Below are 15,225 nucleotides of genomic sequence, written 5' to 3'. Positions count from 1 at the left end.
TTTTAAGGGCTGCAGGTAGAGGATTGTGTTGCAGAGTAACTTTAAAATGAAAAAGGAATTTTTCCAAACTGCCGCTGCTGCTGCTAAGTCGCTTCAGTTGTGTCCGACTCTGTGCGACCCCAGAGACAGTGGCCCACTAGGCTCCTCTGTCCCTGGGATTCTCCAGGCAAGAACACTGGAGTGGGGTGCCATTTCCTTCTCCAATGCATGAAAGTGAAAAGTGAAAGTGTAGCTGCTCAGTTGTGCCTGACTCTTAGCGACCCCATGGACTGTAGTCCACCAGGCTCCTCCATCCATGGGATTTGCCAGGCAAGAGTACTGGGGTGGGGTGCCATTGCCTTCTCCTTTTTCCAAACTATTGCACTCTAACATTTCTGTGAGAATCCCAAGTTAAAATTTATCCCCTCCCCTGACCCCCAGCCCTCTGTATCCTTTGGTAACCACACGTTTGTTTTTTATGAGTGGCCGTTTTCTTTATTTGAAGACTACATATGGTGCTGAACACAGCTACTACTTTTAGTGTCATTTTTACAGGATACTGCAATAGAACTGATTCCAATAATGTGGAGCACTGCTTAACCGTCTGATGATACTGACTTTGATTTTCAGCTGAATATTCAGTACTCACCGCTTTCCGGTTGGATAGAACCTAGAGCAAGAATGGCCATCCCAGGCACAGTAGGGATCCCTTGCCAGGCAGCAGTCAGCGCAGGCTGACCCGTAGATGTGGCAGCGATGCAGAGACACTTGGGCAAGTCCTTCATTGGAGCTTACATACAGCTGTTGCTATCAGAAGAATGATGGTGATTTATTTCAGACATGGAAGTTAAAAGAGACCTTTCAGCAGGAACACATAGTATATGCCCACAGACCCTTGGATGCATTTTGAAACAAGAAGCAAAGTACAGAAGGGTATAATGCCAAAATAAATAGACTTTCCCTATGTTAATACGCCTATAACATTACCTGACTCGTTTAAAAAAAAAGCAACAACAAAAAACTCAGAGCATCATGTACTCTGAGTACCATGTAATGTGTTTTAGACGTTGAGATTCATTGTTCTCTCAGATTTGAGCTGATGTATTACAGATTTAAATTGTGATGTTTGTGTTTTTTCTTTGAATGCTTTCTCTTGGCAAAGCACAAGGGAGTGTTCAAGTTTGGCAACTCATCACCTTGTAAATTTGAAAAAGTCAAGTCTAAAATGCAGGACATTTTTAAGTTGAGAAAAAATAGTAAGCATTAGATAAAAATTTTAAAACAATTTTCACCTGCTTTTGAAAGTGAATTATTACTCATTAGAGCAATTTTAAAACAATTCAGAGGACTGTATTTATATTTAGACATGTTTTAAATGTTCTGTATGATCCACAAATCTTCAAGAGCCTCAGTTATAAATAAAGATTCCATCTTCCTTCATTTGTATGGTGTCAAGAGCTTATTATGATACTGCCCCAGTTCTCTTGGCTATGCATAAAGTGGTTCTCAGGAGTTGAAGGGATAAGTTTCCAACTCAGAGTCCTTATTTTACAAAGGACTAATGATGTGTAACTCAAGTTAACATAGAATTTCTAAGTTGGAACTTGAATATATGCACATGTACACAAACGTGTGTGTATACGTGTGTATATATATATATATATATATTTGCAAATTATATATAGATTCACAATTAAATCAGTGAGGGCATCATTGGTCTAACAGGTTCTGGAGGCATATCTCAGAGATTCAGATCCCAGCTTCCAAAATTTTGCTGGGTAACTTTTCTAAATCTCAGCTTCCTCTTTGGTAAGATTGGGACTATGCAGCACTTACTCCATAGATGTTTTGTAAGAACAATATAAGGACTAATTCCACATAAATTGCTTAAAATAGTTTCTGGGACCTAAGTGTTTAATGAATATTAAGTAATAGTAGTAGTTGTAATAGAGTAAACTACCAGTGAACAAGCTAGCAATTTATATATTTTCAATTCTAATTAATTATTTGAATCACATCTCAGTTTACTGTGCCTAATATAAAATACTTTGTTCAGATCAATAAATTTTTCAGAAAATAGGCTGAAAATTACTGATCCTCATTTGAGACATTCAAGCTATAAGAAAGAACTGTATGTTTCAATAATAATCATTTCCCTAGAAATATTTTAAATAAATGTTTATTGACTACATTAACAAATAATACATCAGCTTCATTAACTTATTCCAAGGAAATGTATTTATGTGAGGAAAGGATACAGGTAATTTCATTCTATAAATAACCTTTTTATTAATCTATTTTCTGTCATGGAATGCAAGGTTAAATTAGAAAATAGAAGAGTATAAAATAAACAATAAATTTTTTAGTTTGAGCATGAGAAAAGGTACTAAATTCATGGAATTTAAGTATATACAAAATACCATTGTCGATTTGCAGTTCTTTTACATTTAAAAAATAGTGCAATACATAGTTGTTAAAATGAATTTCCCCCAGATCAGTTACCTTGCCTTGAATATAATTGATTTAACTAAAGATTGTAAATTATCTGTAATAGAAGAAGCTGAGACATATTTAATACTCGGATTTTCCTGTGTATGTGTGTGTTGTACATTGTAATTTAATGGAGTGGACTGTGTATTACAAGTTTACCAGTTGAATTAGGAGCTGGAATCTATAATTGTTTATTGGGCTACTATGACACACAAATGGCTTTGTGTCCATTTTGAATTTTGCTCTGATACTTTCTCTTTCCATTAAACTACTTTCAACGAAAGGATTCCCTGCTGACTTCAAAGATTTTCTGACTTGAGATCAGCTCCCTAAGAAATTGGGGAAAATGACAAATGGCTTCTTGCTACTTGGGAAAATGTTTGTTATGCACCATGCAAACATTTTGACAGATGAGATCTTTAGCTTTCTTGTACCCTATTTATTTTTCTTCATAAAATGTCATCAAGTGAAAATAGTACAAGACTGATTGGAATACTTCTTTATCTATAACAGACCAAATATGGTGAAGAACACCAAAGTTATATCATTAGTTATGCTAACACATAAAAACTTTATTCCATATTCCAAGAAAAATAAGTCTTAGGTTCTTACAACAAGTGTTACCACCTTATTTTAGGTAATTTATGTAAGTTAATTCATTTGTGAGAAAAGCATTACCTTGCAGAGGCAGATGTAGGTCAGTGAAGTTAATTATTTATAATTTAGGGTCAGGTTGGTATTCAAATGCACATCAGTATCATTCTGAAGCGTATCCCATTTTTGACTAAACTGCTCTGCCCCTTAGAACTTTTGCTTAGCAGATAGTGCCTTTAGGGTCTGGAGAGGTGCATGTTTTGCAAATGTAGAGACTGGAATTGGGCTTTTTCTTTCCATGATCATTGTGTATCTGCATATGCAGGTGCAAATTAGACCAAACATTTCTGGTTAAAATCATAGTAAAACATTTATTCCCCAAACCTTGAAGCCTGATATGGCTTAGATTTGAGACATCCAGATTATTTAAGTGACAGGTAAACCTTATAAAATAGTACTTTCTTAGAAATAAGCATTAAAGAACGCACTGCATATTTCAAACATTTGACAGTAGCAGGAACTCAAAAGAGGAAAAGAGGATTGATTACACATTTCAAGTCCCTGAGAATGCTTGTGATGTTATAGTAGCCCAAATATTATGCTAAATTCTTCCTTCAGAAAGATTATTTTTATTTTGGTTGGCTTCACACACTGTAATATTTAAGAATAGAGGATACAAAAAGATTGGAATATCTTGCTGCATACACACACACACACACACACATATATATTCTACTCTAATTAATTTCTGTACCAAAATAAACCTATTTTGTCTTCCACTAAAGCTAGTAAATTCCATATCAAAATTAAATGTGTGGTATATTATGAACAGTATTAATTATTTTGCTAACACCAAATTGAATTTTCAAAGTTATAAAATACATTCTTCTACAACAGTAAAATTTTTACATACAAAGAAAATAAATATGGTCTTGTTTTTACCTTTTTGGATGAAATCTTTATTGTTGTTATAGGAGCATGATTCTAGAAAATAAAAAAAAAATTGTTAGTTGCTCAAATAATCCTTAAAAAGGATTTTACATGAAAATACTTTTTATGCTAAAATTCAAGAAGTCATCATTTCTCTCTATATGCACATATATTTTCAAAGTTTAGCAATAATTATCTATAAACTTCATTTCTTCTGTTCAAAATAAGGACAGATTTGTTACACAAATATATGCCTAAACTAAAAAATTAAGTAGAAATTATAACACATCTATCAATATAGTCATTAGAAATAAATGAAAATTAGCAAAACTTGAGATAATTGAAAAAACTGTATGTGAAATATTGAATGCAATGAATAATTCAGGATTGGATCTGGGTGCTTGGGTGGGGGGCAGTGGAATGGTACCTCATTTTATTCCTCCACAACAAAAGCATTCTGCATAAGACACTTGTTCACCTGTCAAATGCTGCTATGAAAAGAAGTATTTGCCTAAACGAGACATGTATGGGTGTGAGAGTTGGACTATAAAGCAAGCTGAGCGCTGAAGAATTGATGCTTTTGAACTCTGGTGTTGGAGAAGACTCTTGAGAGTCCCTTGGACTGCAAGGAGATCCAACCAGTCCATCCTAAAGGAGATCAGTCCTGGGTGTTCATTGGAAGGACTGATGTTGACGCTGAAACTCCAATATTTGACCCCCTGATGCGAAGAGCTGATTCAATTGAAAAGATCCTGATGCTGGGAAAGATTGAGGGCAGGAGGAGAAGGGGACGACAGAGGATGAGATGGCTGGATGGCATTACTGACTCAAATGACATGAGTTTGGGTAAACTCCAGGAGTTGGTGATGGACAGGGAGGCCTATCGTGCTACAGTCCATGGAGTTGCAAAGAGTTGGTCACAACTGAGTGACTGAACTGTACACTTATTAATCCTCTTAGTTGAAAACAGAAGAATATTGTTAGATAAGGTTTTCTTTTGGTAAGTGTGAATTAGTAAAAGAACCTAACAGTTATCTGAAATAGTTATCCTTTTTTAAAATTCCTCTGTTCTTAACTTTACTTGTTACATATCATTAGTTCCTTTTAAAGATTAAGGATTAGATTTGTGATTATGTGATAAAGTTTTGTGAAGCATGATCTGAGTAACTCAGTGTGCACATGCTGCCAAAATCAACTCTGCCCATAATTATTTCACTTCCTGGAGTTACGTGTTCATAAAAACATTTAAAAGAGAATATAGTGATATCTCTAAATACTCAATTGCAACAAATCATGACATTCATTTAGAAATGCACACACATACAGGGCAAGATTTGCAATTTGTATCCACCTAGGGAAATATTAATAGCTGTACTTCGAATTCAAGTTAAGTTTAGGGAAGTTGGACATATTTTCAGAAAAAGTTCTGAAATGAGAATTAAAGAAGATATGATGGTTCTGTGCTCTTTAAAAATAAAGTGCCTGGTTTTTAAAAGTTACATTGAGTTTTCTGCAGTATATCAGTGTGACACTTAGCTAAGGATTTTTTTTTTCCAATTTAAATGTATTATTTCCTCAAGTACCCATCACCGTGTATCATACACACCCAATTATTTTTACCTCACCTCAAAAAATGTGACACAAACACCATGCTGAAGACAGTAACTTTATTTGGTAACTGTGTCTCTCAGTTTAGCCATATCAATCACTGCCACACACATCCGGAAGAAAGCTCAAGCATCCTCAGTCTCTCTTGGGTTGATTTCCCCTCACATGCATTCGGACTGACTCTAATTTTCCACTGAGAGTTTATTCTTTATGATGATAACACCAGCATAACTCATATAACAGATCATAAGTAGTTAGCACATGATCAGAATACCTCACATTTTTAAGACCTTTCCATAGAGTATATGTTTGGGTTTGTGTCAAACTCAATTAACATTTTCTGATTATCAAAAAAAGATATTTCAGAATTAAAAATGAAGTGCTGAAATACAATCTTTGTGCTATCTTCAAGAAAACTACTGAATAAGACACTTCATACTATTTTGGCCACTCATGTTGCCCCTATCGAACTGAATGAGAAATATATTGTTTGGTAAAATGTGATTTTGGTTAATCCAGTGACATTTCTTTACAAAGCAAGGCATAGAAATGGCACTTGAATGCACATGGTTAATATTTTATGAGCACAATATTAATCCACTAATCACAAGGAACCTGATGCCAAAGTTAGTCTAACATTAAAAACTGTAACTTTAATAAAATAATGGGAAATTGCCAGAATTACTCAGATTCTGTATTGGCTTTTTAAAAAATATTTCTTCATATTTAAAATGTATTAGCATGATCTAACATCATTGTATCCTAGTTACTTATGTGCTTAAAATCCAGTATCTTTGGTGACTGTGGGAACATATATTAATACATTCTGAGTTCAGTCAACTGAGCAAGGAAACTTTCTGGATTAGCAATAGTTTGCAGTGAGGGGTTTTGAAGTGCTATTTTCACTCCAGTACAAGCTCACTCCGGTCTTTTGGTGTCCATGACCATTGTTTCTTAGTTACTTTAGTCAGAAATATAAGTTTGCAGTGAATTGACTCCATACCAAAGTTTCTTCAAAATCTGGCTATGCTTTACTCATTTTTCCAAATGCAGGTAAGAGGGATCATTTGAACTATCAATTTAATGACCTGTACCCTAAGGAGAGAAGGGTTTTCAGGACACCATGTACCTGTTTCCCAGGCTCACGCATGTGAGCCTCTGTGCTAAGTTGCTTTAGCCATGTCTGACTCTTTGTGACCTTATGTAGCCCACCAGGCTCCCATGGGATTCTCCAGGCAAGAATACTGGAATGGGTTGCCGTGACCTCCTCAGGGGATCTTCTCGACCCATGTCTCCTGCACTGGCAAAGGGTTCTTTACCACTAGCATCACCTGGCCTGAATTTTCCTCTATGCCTTTTTTGTTGTGTTTTCATTTCCTTTTATCCCAAATTCAAGGACAAAGAAAATAAACAATGCAATTTCAAGACAGAACATGAAGTTCTAAGTTTAAAAAGACAACAATGTTTGTTTTATTTAACTGGAGTGACATTTGAATTGAAAGCAATAAAACAAGAGAGAACAAAGCAGTTTTTCTTGAAGTTCCTGGCAAAAAAATATGAGAAAGTTTTTCTAACAATCAATAATGTGGAATTATTTGGGTCTCAGTGGCTTGTGAAGCAAATGATAAAAGCCCTTTCAGGGCAGATAGTCTAGACCTTGACCATAAGAACTCATTTAAAAAAAATAATGATGACATCAAAATTCTTCAAGTTGTGATGATAGCTAAAATACTAATTTTTTTAAGATAACTTGAAATGTAAAAAGTGACTTCAGAAAAATATTTGTTCTATTCTTCTCATTTTATCTGGTATTTCCTACTCTCAGAAATTTATAACATTCATTTATTTGATCTTTTATCAACTTTTTTTCCTCCCAAGTGGTCATAAGATTACAGAATTCCATTTATCATGCATGCACTGAGGTTAACAGAATAGATGTTCAAACCTTAAAGACTTCCAGCTCCTCCAGAATGAGCTCACTGCGAGCAGAGCTGTTAGTAGGAAGAACAACCACCTTCTGCACAGTACCCCGATCTAAGAGAAAGAAACAATGAGACGTAGGAAACAAAGACATTCAGACATAAGACTACTGGCTTAACAATTTACAATATTATTTATATAATTACTTAGTCATCAAAAATGAGACTGTATACATTGAGCTATTACCGTTTGCAATATTCTTATTTCACTGTAAGTCTTATATGTTTAAATTGAGATTAATTCAAAAGGAATTAATAGGAACATTTTATTACATTTTGCACATATGCAGTAAAGCCATTTAACTATGACAGAAGAAAAGAATGTCCAAATGTTGTATGAAGTCAAAAGTTCTGTTTCTGAACCAAGTATGTGAAATAGTCTTAACTTTAAGTTTAGCCCTTAAGAATATTACTCCTCCTAACCAACATTATAAAGTGACAGTTTCATATTTCTGTTAACATTGACATATAATGATTTGATTATGAGAAAAAATTATTATCTAAAAATATTATTATAGAAAAAATTATTATGAATGAATTTTTATAATCATTGTCTTGTAAATCACTAGTACTAGAAATTGGCATTCAATCTGTAGCTGCAGAGAGTTTAGACATAGTAAAATGTTTCACTCACAATTCAAAATAATTTTAAAAGCAGAAACCTAGCTGTGGCTTTATTTCAGATGTGGGCACCAAAAGCTATGACAAACCTAGACAGCATATTAAAAAGCAGAGACATTACTTTGCTGAAAAAGGTCTGTCTAGTCAAAGCTATGGTTTCTCCAGTAGTCATGTATGGATGTCAGAGATGGACCATTAAGAAAGCTGAGCACCAAAGAATTGATGCTTTTCAACTGTGGTGTTAGAGAAGATTCTTGAGAGTGCCTTGGACTGCAAGGAGATGCATCCAGTCAATCCCAAAGGAAATAAGTCCTGAATATTCATTGGAAGGACTGATGCTAAAAGTGAAGCTCCAAAACTGTGGCCACCTGAACTGAAGAACTGACTCATCGGAAAAGACCCTGATGCTGGGAAAGATTGAAGGCGGGAGGAGAAGAGAACAACAGAGGATGAGATGGTTGGATGGCATCACCGACTTGATGGACACGAACTTTAGCAAGCTCTGGGAGTTGGTGATGGATAGGGAAGTGTGGCGTGCTGGAGTCCGTGGGGTCACAAAGAGTTGGACACAACTGAGTGAGTGAACTGATTCATGGAACAATTCTATGATTTTCATGATTATCATTTTCAGTTGGGCATGTTTCTTTAGAATATTTAAACTATAGTGAAAGTTTCAAGTTAGATGCGTCAAGTAAACTTAAGCAAATAAAAAGGTACTTGTATTTGGGTCTTCCCTGGTGGTCTACTGCTTGCAGCTATAGACAACACAGGTTTGATCCCTGGTCCAGGAAGATCCCACTTGTCATGGAGCAACTAAGCCCTCAGGCCACAATACTGAGGCAACTACTGACAGCTGCCCACCCTAGGGGTCATGCTCTGCAACAAGAGAAGCCATTGCAACGTGAAGCCTGAGCACTGCAACAGAAGATAACCCCACTTGCCACTACTTGAGAAAGTGCCAGCGCATCAATTAAGACCCCGGGCAGCCAAAAATAAATACATTATTACATCTTTAAAAAGTACTTGTATTTCTCAATTAGAGACTGCCAAAACGAAGATGTCTAAGTAAATGTAATATATACAGAAATGTTACTTATGTCAAAAAATTTAGTTAAGAAAATTTCATCTGTAACATAAGCATTTTCTAAACATATAATTGTTATTCTACCAATCACTTAAATTTTAGGTTTAAAGAAAACTAGTTGCAACTTGGTCATGTGAGGTTAAAGTAAATTTGTGAGTGCTTTGAGAAAGTAAAAATATGTTTCCTCACCAAAATATGTTCCTGTTAAAATAACTAATGAGTTGCTTTGTGAATATCAAGTCATCACTCTCTTACAGTACGAGCATGTAACTGTGAATTTATAATTTTGACAGGTGCATTATCATCAACAGACATTAAAGCATCTTTTAATTCTGTTGAGAAATGTCACTAAGAAGAGATACTTGAACCGAATCGTACAGGAATTAACAACTAGGAGTCTATTAGAGATGAATTTCCGTTCTGGCTTAGCTGGTAAAGAATCCACCTGGAATGCGGGAGGCCTGGGTTCGATCCTTGGGTTGGGAAGATCCCCTGGAGAAGGGAAAGGCTACCCACTCCTGTATTCTTGCCTGGAGAATTCCATGGACTGTATAGTCCATGGGGTCGCAGAGTCAGATATGACTGAGTGACTTTCACTTAAAAGAAAAAACTTGAAACCAATACTACAAGTCCCAAACCTCACATCTCAAGCTGTGCGATTACATAGCTAAGCATTACTCTGACATAAAAATTCCATTTATTATTTATAATTTCTATTTTATGAATCTAACTGTACAATAAAATAATTCTTAATAAAAAGTAAACTCTAAGATTTTACCAACTAAAAAAATTAAAACCTATAAATAATAATGGTGATGTTTATACAGAAAAATAAGACCTAAGAGATTTTGTCCAAACAATCCTTGGACCTTTACAAGTATACAAAGTTTAAGCACCTAACTGTTAAAGTTTCAAACTATAGTCTGTAATACAAAATTCACTTCTTAAGCCATACTTAAAAATACATAAAAATCCTCAAGATCTGTAGGCTCTAGGCATAATTAAGAAACCTAGAATTTACTCTGTTTCATCGATTAACTTCTTTAGAATTAGTTCTGTACCCATTTGTGCTAGTTTCTTGGAAGATAATTAATGTAGGTATAAACTGGCAGTAGAAAAACATTTAGGCATATAGTTCAGAGACACACCACAACTGAAAACAGCTGAAGGCGCTTGGAGGTGTCCCCTAGTTTCTGTTAAGAATTCAGCACAGAGAACAGTGTACACTTCTATGGGAACAGTATATACCAAAAACCCTAAAATTAAAGCCTTGAAATTAAACACCTAGGGAAGGATCTGTGTGATATTCTGTCTGTGTATGTGGTGTCTGTGTGCGTGGCTAGGTGAAAGTTTAGGGTGTAAAACTATCTTTGTTTTAGGTCATGTTATCATAAAGATCATCAGTTCAGTTCAGGTCAGTTCAGTTGCTCAGTCGTGTCCGACTCTTTGTGACTCCATGAATCACAGCACACTAGGCCTCCCTGTCCATCACCAACTCCCAGAGTTCACTCAAACTCACATCCATCGAGTCGGTGATGCCATCCAGCCATCTCATCCTCTGTCGTCTCCTTCTCCTCCTGCCCACAATCCCTTCCAGCATCAGAGTCTTTTCCAATGAGTCAACTCTTTGCATGAGGTGGCCAAAGTACTGGAGTTTCAGCTTTAGCATCATTCCTTCCACAGGAATTCTTTCCAAAGGAACACCCAGGACTGATCTTCTTTAGAATGGACTGGTTGGATCTCCTTGCAGTCCAAGGGACTCTCAAGAGTCTTCTCCAATGCCACAGTTCAAAAGCATCAGTTCTTCGGTGCTCAGCTTCCTTCACAGTCCAACTCTCACATCCATGCATGACCATCGGAAAAACCATAGCCTTGACTAGATGGACCTTTGTTGGCAAAGTAATGTCTCTGCTTTTGAATATGCTATCTAGGTTGGTCATAACTTTCCTTCTAAGGAGTAAGCGTCTTTTAATTTCATGGCTGCAATCACCATCTGCAGTGATTTTGGAGCCTAAAAAAATAAAGTCTGACACTGTTTCTACTGTTTCCCCATCTATTTCCCATGAAGTGATGGGACCAGGTGCCATGATCTTCGTTTTCTGAATGTTGAGCTTTAAGCCAACTTTTTCACTCTCCTCTTTCACTTTCATCAAGAGGCTTTTTAGTTCTTCTTCACTTTCTGCCATAAGGGTGGTGTCATCTGCATATCTGAGGTTACTGATATTTCTCCCGGCAATCTTGATTCCACCTTGTGCTTCTTCCAGCCCAGCCTGTCTCATGATGTACTCTGCATGTAAGTTAAATAAGCAGGGTGACAGTATACAGCCTTGACGTACTCCTTTTCCTGTTTGGAAGCAGTCTGTTGTTCCATGTCCAGTTCTTACTGTTGCTTCCTGACCTGCATATAGGTTTCTCAAGAGGCAGGTCAGGTGTTCTGGTATTCCTATCTCTTTCAGAATTTTCCACAGTTTATTGTGATCCACACAGTCAAAGGCTTTGGCATAGTCAATAAAGCAGAAATAGATGTTTTTCTGGAACTCTCTTGCTTTTTCGATGATCCAGTGCATGTTGGCAATTTGATCTCTGGTTCCTCTGCCTTTCTAAAACCATACTTCTTATTTTTATTTTTTTTAAGTCACAACAGTTTTATGGTTTCCGGCTGAAGCTTGCAAGGACCAGTGTCATCCTCAGTTCAGTTCAGTTCAGTTGCTCAGTCGTGTGCAACTCTTTGCGACCCCAGGGATCGCAGCTCTCCAGGCCTCCTGTCCGACACATGGCAGCAATGAACACTTCTGGAGTGGAAACTGTGCCGAAGCTATGAGTGGAAACTGAGCACAATCTCAAGTCAAGCTGCGTGAAAGGCAATCTTGATTAAAGCCAAAACTATCAGCTTTGAAAATAATTCTATTAAGTACTCTCAAATGAGAGAACTGACTACTGTGTTCACCTAATGTTTTAACTAACTGTGTATGTGTTAGTTGCTCAGTCGTGTCCGACTCATTTAGACCCCTTGGACTGTGACCTGCCAGGCTCCTCTGAGCATGGAATTCTCCAGGCAAGAATACTGGAGTGGGTAGCCATCCCCTTCTCCAGGGTATGAGAACATTATTTTACAGAAACAATCATTTCTTCTGAAAAATTCCTGTAACAAACATATTTTATTCCAGCCATTTACAAAATATAGCACAATGAACAGCTATAAAACTGGGCTAATAAGAAGCAAAAACTTACTTTTGACTCATTCGTGATGCAAGTTAGAACATTACTTTTATTTACTGTTTGCTTTCCTATTTTAGTTCTTTTTTGTTTTACTGTTAATGTGAGTAGATTTCCCTTGAGAGATTATTAAAAGATAAAAATATATTTTCTACCTAGTAAAACATCAACTTATCTGAAATTCTTACAAAAAATCAGTTAAATATTAAATATCAGTAATTTAAATATCAGTTTCTACTGCAAAATTAAGTTTAAAAAAATCATAGAAATGCAAGATCCCTATAGAGAAACAAATATTTAATGGATGCCTACTGTGTGCTTGGATCTATGATAAAAATACATTGTTCCAAGAAAATAAATATGTATTTTAATTCCTGTACTATTTCATATTTATACTTGAATTGACACTTTATGAGGTAGCATACCTCCAGAGTTCATTATACTGGTCCCTTTTTTATCAGTGTGTCACAAATGAACACATTTGTTCTCATTCTACATAATAAAGCTTTCATATACATAAATTAGAATAGTCATTCAAATTTGTGGATTCAAATATGAATGGAATAGTTTTAAATCCTGTGAGAATCATCACTATTAACAATTCAGATTTTATGAGACTTTGAACTTTTATAATAGGGTTACTATTTTAAATAAAGTGAAAGTGAAGTCGCTCAGTCATGTCCGACTCTGCAACCCCATGGACTGCAGCCTCTCAGGCTCCTCTGTCCATGGGGTTTTCCAGGCAAGAATACTAGAATGGGTTGCCATTTCCTTCTCCAGGGGATCTTCCCATCTCAGGGATTGAACCTGGGTCTCCCGTATTGCAGGCGGACGCTTTACCCTCTAAGGCACCAGGGAAGCCCTATTTTAAGTAAGGTAATACATAAACACAAAAAGAGAGCTGTTTGGCTTTTCCCCAAACACTTAAAAGTGAAAGTGAAAGTGTTAGTCGCTCAGTCCTCTCTATTTGCGACCCCATGAACTGTAGCCTGCCAGGCTCTTCTGTTCATGGGACTTCCCAGGCAAGAATACTGGAGTGGGTTGCCATTCCCTTCTCTAGGGGGTCTTCCTGACCCAGGGATAGAACCCAGATCTCCTGAATTGGAGGCAGATTCTTTACCTTCTCAGCCACCAGGGAAGCCAGTTACAAATGAAGAACTCTAAAGTTTATGATAAGTCCAGCTCTGACAATTAGTCTAATTTTCCAAAAAAGAAAGTTTTTATAAAACTGGACAATAACACTTTAAATTGAAGAATATCTAATTATCCAATGAAACCTTGCCTACAATATCTTACCACTACAATTTTATCATCCAAGATCAGTTTTCACATGTAGCAAAAGGTTGGAAAATTTCTTCATTAGTTGAGTGTAAATAGCTCTACCGCCTATCTGTTTTATTCACTGGCCTTTTTTCTGCAGGCAGATTGGTGGCTCAGATGGTAAAGAATCTGCCTGCCTTTCTTCTACAACTGCCAAGAATACACAGTACTCAATCTCTTTCTCAGATCTCTCTGAGTATATCTTTATACCCTCCACACTCTGTTCTCTGGTCTAAGCATGAGCACTAGGTTCAAGTAGGTCTTTTTCAAATTCAAAAATCAGATCTTCTTACCTGCCATTCTCTGAACACCCTGCAGTTTGGGATTATCCTATTTAAACTGTGATGCTTAGAATTATACATGACTATTCGGTTGTTTCACCACTCTGCAGACCTTGCTGAGATGGGACTATTTAAAAGACAAAGCAGTGGTTTTCCTAGTTGACCAACAAACTTAGGTGACTGGTCAGGATCTCTAGTACTTGTAATCTCAGAAACAGAGATCTCAACTCCAGTGTGTACACACTGACAAGGCTCCACTCTAGATGTGTTTGTATTTCTGGTCCTCTTACAAACTATCTGACTCCTATAGTCTCCAGTTCAGATTTTCAAGAGACAGACTTAATTTGGTTCAATGCAGTCATTATGAAGGCACACTGTAAACCGTTGCTTGGTGGACATATCAGCTGTCAAGTGCTAATTTGTCATTTCAATCCATTGTGGAACCAAGCCAATATACATGAAATTCCCCATGGCCACTCTCTAAGCTGGCCCAGGTTAATTGGATAATTTCTCTCAAAATGTATGGTAGACAGTTCTCGTTTCTTTTCCAAACTTATTCACAAAACCCCAGTTCCATATACAGAAAATACTTTTGAGGTATCTATCCTTGGGCTAAATCATTCATTACTAAGTAAATAAATGGATTTAGGTTGTCTTCCACCAATTTCTACATATAGGTTTAAGAAAAAAATTACTAATGTCTCAAGAGCTCAAAGTCTAAAATTTGCTTTTTTAAAAAAACGATTCTTTAATAGTGGGTACCCATTAAATGTTAGTCATTTAGAAAATATGCATTCCAGAATGTCTATAAAATTCCTAATTACTTATGTCTACGTAAAGTCATCTCTGAATCTATTAGCCTGAAGATGATAATACAGTTAACAAACGTCTTCCTTCTGGAGGTAGTGAGTCATTCCTTGAACATATATAACATAAATTTCTTTTATTGTTCTGAAGGATTGGGATATACAATACCTTATATTTCCTCAGGAAAAGCATCATGCCTGCAATATAATTACAGTGAAGCAGAGTATCTTTCTTTTCTCCTTACGCCTCAGTTTGCTTGTATGTAAATATAAATTACAATGATAAATTTTGTAATGAGTCTCTGTTACTATGGTCT

General features: G+C 36.2%; 1 protein-coding gene across 1 annotated transcript in view; it reads right to left on the bottom strand.

The window, feature by feature from the left end:
• The window catches only part of SEMA3C (semaphorin 3C), a 206,575-nt gene that overhangs the window by 17,461 nt on the left and 173,889 nt on the right, over positions 1-15,225 (bottom strand). Inside the window, exons 13-15 of the mRNA XM_069586671.1 lie at positions 7,547-7,635; positions 4,006-4,047; positions 629-786 (exon numbers count right to left, since the gene is read on the bottom strand). Of these exons, the coding sequence (XP_069442772.1) occupies positions 629-786; positions 4,006-4,047; positions 7,547-7,635 (289 nt within the window). The remainder of the gene's footprint in view (positions 1-628; positions 787-4,005; positions 4,048-7,546; positions 7,636-15,225) is intronic.

This window comes from Ovis canadensis, chromosome 4 (genome assembly GCF_042477335.2).
Source record: "Ovis canadensis isolate MfBH-ARS-UI-01 breed Bighorn chromosome 4, ARS-UI_OviCan_v2, whole genome shotgun sequence".
Lineage (NCBI taxonomy): Eukaryota > Metazoa > Chordata > Mammalia > Artiodactyla > Bovidae > Ovis > Ovis canadensis.
The sequence above is the reverse complement of the archived record's forward strand: the minus strand, read 5'-3'. Positions and strand labels throughout refer to the sequence as shown.